A 4,326-nucleotide genomic window follows, 5' to 3' on the forward strand; every position below is an offset into this window, starting at 1 on the left:
CTCCCATGTAGTGAGGAGGAAGGGGGCACTAGCTCCCTTGTAGGGGATGAGTGCCACCTATTTTTTAATGCTTTATGTTAGTCCTTTACCAATATATTGTTATATCATTAGCATAATTCACCTCCATGAATAAATAGTAATGATACTCAGCAATGATGGCACTTATTAGTTGATGAAAAGCTAAACTAGTTAGTGGAGGCACGTGGTAGGAAATGTGTAACACCTTTCTAAACCCCCGCAGAATTATTAAATACATTCAGAGTAAAACATGTACAAGGGTATTACAACTCCAAAGGAAATAAAACATAAAACCATGTCATGCCTTTTGAGGAAACATAAATAATATTATTCAGTAAACATGTTTAACACAACAAAATAGTTCATAATCTGAATAACATAAAGCATCAGTATTCAATACCAGAAACCTCCAACTCATAATCCAACCAAAATTTATTCAAACAATTGAGATAAGAGTTTAACAAATAACTCGAAAATAACTAAACGTTAGCATGACACTGACATGAAACTAATGGACTAGCCTACAAGCTATCCTCACCAAGACAAATGCTGCTACTCCTCAATCTGAAAAATGGTCAACAGTAAGGGTGAGACATATCACAATTAAACTATATTATAAGTTCACAACGACAGAATATCATTAATAGATTATTCACCACACTGCACATATCTAGATTCTCAGATCATTCACCAATAGTTACGAACATACAATCAAATACATCACAAGAAATAACATTGGAAATCTTCCAATCATGTTATAACAACACATATGCAAATGCACTGACACTATGCATGTGGTACCAATCATGGGATTAACCCATCTCACCGATCAAAACACCACCAGAATATGGCTAGCGCCAACTCACTAATTCCACACAATGGGAATCAGCTACCGCTGATCCAAACATCACCAGGATTCAACCCCAAAATGATTATGAATGCATGCACCACCTATAGCATGCTAATCATCAACACGGATTAAATGAACATCATTATCATAATCCAACTCACCGAAACAACACCGAATAAATACATTCATATTTCAACACCTTTCAACAAATTATATCATGCATAAATAACACCAAACACAACATCAACAAAGCAAATACATTGCCACAACACCACCACATTATTACATTTATCACTTATGCTTACAATGTACAATTCACCATCATAAATTAAAAATCGGGATTTTAAAATAAATTGAGCTACTGCCCGTCACACCATTTAATTATATAGAATATTTAATTATCTTTACAATTCCCAAAATGACGCTTAAAACGGATATACGGTTTCAAAGCTATGAATTTTTAAAATAATTTTTCAAAATGCATCACGTGTAACCGGTTACAACAGGGAGCGTATCCGATTACGCCTTTACGTAACTCTATTCGCTATTTTCAAAACTCAGATGTAACCGGTTACTGCATGGAGGGTAACTGGTTACAGTACCTAAAAATGTCCAGATTCCTTATTTCTCAACGCGGTAACCAGTTACTGCCTCGCTGTTACCCGGTTACAGCCTATCTAGTAGTAGAAAATCATGTTTTTGACAACACTTTCTCATTCCAATTCCAAACCAATTCATACCAAACTCAATACTTCACCAAAACATAACCAATTCATACTTTCTAACACAATTAGAGATCAATTAACATGTGAAGGTTAACATGGTGAATGAAATTAATTGGTGTACCATGGTGAACTAAAAATAACTTGCTATAACAAGTTAAACACATTTTTGTCAATTTAAATAAAAGTCTAATATATTTTTTTAATTACTTAACTCTTTTTACAAAAACACCCAAAAAATATATATAATTAAATATTGATCCAAATACATATTATATTTATAAATTATAAGATATAAATTTCATAAAATTTAATAAATAAAACTTTAAAACATAAATTTTTTTTATCAAAGAAAATAAATGTTAAATAAATATCACAGTGATGTATTCTTTCATATAAGTAAATCCACTTCTAATCCACATTCTCAAAAGCAAAACCTAATATTTTAAAGAAGCAGCAGCTAGCGATGAACACGACGGCAGAGAAGGAAGCAGGCTGACGGTGACGACAACAACTTATAACCAAATTAGAATTTTTGAAATCAACAGTATATTTCTCTTTTCTATTCTTAATATTTCTCTAAAATTCAAATGTCAAGACAATTCATTTTTTCACTCTGTTAGGTTATCATGAACGTTGTTATTCCTTATCTATTAAAAGAAAAATCTATAATCCATCTCGTTTTAAAGATTATACTGTTGTTGTTCTTCATTTTTTAAAATTTTTAATATTACTTTATGGTAAAGTTTTATTGTGTAATAGGATTATGGAAGAAATTGAAGGAACGGAAGTATTAAAATCACATTTGGGACTGACTTCGAACAGTTTTGGTGCAGATCCTACCACTGAGGTACATTTTTATTTCTTGTATTTAATACAAATATTTTTTTCTCCTTGATGATTTGCAATGTTTTGTAGACCTAGAAGATAAATTATTTTCTATTTGATACATTTTTAGGAAGTGGAGAATAATGGTTTGTCTGATAAAAGTGTGAGCAACGAAATTGAGGATTTAGAAGATGAACTATTCGGAGTTGATTTCAATATTGATTTTGCTGTTAACAGCGTGGAAGACATTTGGAAAATCAATTTAAAAAATATGAGCATTAAAGATGTGATGAAATATCATTTTCTAAATATGGAGGTGGCATTTATGTTTTACAATTGGTATGCTGGTTTACGTGGCTTTGCAGCAAGAAAAAGCAAGATAGTGAGGAATAAAAATGGTGAAGCAACACAACAAACATTTTTGTGTTATAGACAAGACCACAGGGAAGAAAAAGTTGGAAGCAGTAGTCGAAAGCGAGAACCCAAGGCTCAGACGAGATGTGGTTGTGAAGCGAATTGCCGAGTTCATATTGAAATAACTATTGGAAGGTGGTACATTAAGTATTTGAATGATTGTCACAATAATACTTTGGTTGATGAAAAATATTTGGGGATGTTACTAGATCACAGAAAAATAACAGATTATGACAAATTTTAGATGGACAATATGAGAAAGGTTGGCATTAGGACTACACACGTGTTTGGGTTATTTGCTCATCAAGCTGGTGGATATGATAAGGTTAGATTCCGCCAATGTGACATGTACAATGAAGTCGCTAAGGATAAGAGAAGTGATTTGTTAGATTGCAACATCTATTTTGGTGTGATGGCGTGTGTCGTAAGGACTATGAAGTATTTGACGATGTACTTGCATTTGATGCAACATATAGAAAGAACGTGTACTTGTGTCCACTAGTGGTGTTTTCTGGAGTAAATCACCACAATCAAAGTATTGTGTTTGCAAGTGCCATAGTTGGAAATGAAAAAGAAGAAACATATGTGTGGCTATTGGAAATGTTAGTTGAAGCAATGGGAGGTAAAGCTCCAAATTTGGTTATAATTGATGGAGATAAGGCTATGAGAAATGCTATTAAAAGAGTTCTTCCAAATTTCCACCATAGGTTATGTGCATGACACCTATTACGTAATACGGCTACTAACATTAGCAATACTTGGTTTATTCGTATGTTCAAACAGTGTATGTTGGGAGATTATGAGATTGATGAGTTTGAGCAGAAGTTGGAAAATTTGATAGCAGAGTTCGATTTGCAAGAAAACACATGGGTTTTAGACATGTATGCAAAATGCAATATGTGGGCTGTAGCTCACATAAGAGGCAATTTCTTTGCTGGGTTTAGGACGACCTATCAATGTGAAGGCCTGCACTCCTTTTTGGGAAGGTATGTTAATTATGAGAATAATTTACTAGAGTTTTTACAACATTTCTTTCGTGCCATGAGTTATATGAGGTACAAAGAAGTTGAGGCAGATTTTTCATCAGCACACGGTGAACCTGTTTTTCAAACACAATTGCAAGATCTAGAGAAATCCATTGCAAATATCTACACAAGGGAGATATTCTTTTTTTTTTGCGACCTCTGCTTCAAAGGGCATGCACTTGCAGGGTCACACATTGTTCACAAACAACATTTGATTACACATATACTATTTGCAAGTATCATAGACAAGGTTTAGAATGGAAAGTGTCATTCTTCTCTTTAAGTTTGGAATTCAAGTGTTCATATAAGAGGATGGAATCACTTAGTGTTCTTTGTGATTTCATCGTAATCGATGTGACAGTTTGCAGTTGGAATTTCCCAAATCGGGTTTTCGTAATACGTGTCCGGCCAAATAAAGTGCAACAACAGAATGACTTTATCAGAAGGGAGTCGAACAAGTAGAATAAGT

General features: G+C 33.4%; 1 protein-coding gene across 1 annotated transcript; it reads left to right on the plus strand.

The window, feature by feature from the left end:
- The first annotated feature begins 3,076 nt into the window (after nucleotides 1-3,076).
- LOC131658928 (protein FAR1-RELATED SEQUENCE 5-like) lies at nucleotides 3,077-4,113 on the plus strand. Its single transcript, XM_058928176.1, has 3 exons — nucleotides 3,077-3,157; nucleotides 3,262-3,516; nucleotides 3,616-4,113. The coding sequence occupies exons 1-3, from the start codon at nucleotides 3,077-3,079 to the stop codon at nucleotides 4,111-4,113; spliced, it is 834 nt and encodes a 277-aa protein (XP_058784159.1).
- Nucleotides 4,114-4,326: the final 213 nt, after the last annotated feature.

Source organism: Vicia villosa, linkage group LG3, assembly GCF_029867415.1.
Source record: "Vicia villosa cultivar HV-30 ecotype Madison, WI linkage group LG3, Vvil1.0, whole genome shotgun sequence".
Taxonomy (NCBI): domain Eukaryota; kingdom Viridiplantae; phylum Streptophyta; class Magnoliopsida; order Fabales; family Fabaceae; genus Vicia; species Vicia villosa.

Bases quoted from the DNA above. Each gene is read 5' to 3' on its own strand.
- LOC131658928 (XM_058928176.1), top strand. From the start codon at position 3,077: ATGGACAATATGAGAAAGGTTGGCATTAGGACTACACACGTGTTTGGG. The intron at 3,158-3,261 runs GTTAGATTCCGC...GTGTGTCGTAAG, and splicing joins AAGCTGGTGGATATGATAAG to GACTATGAAGTATTTGACGA. The intron at 3,517-3,615 runs GTTCTTCCAAAT...ATGTTCAAACAG, and splicing joins TGAGAAATGCTATTAAAAGA to TGTATGTTGGGAGATTATGA.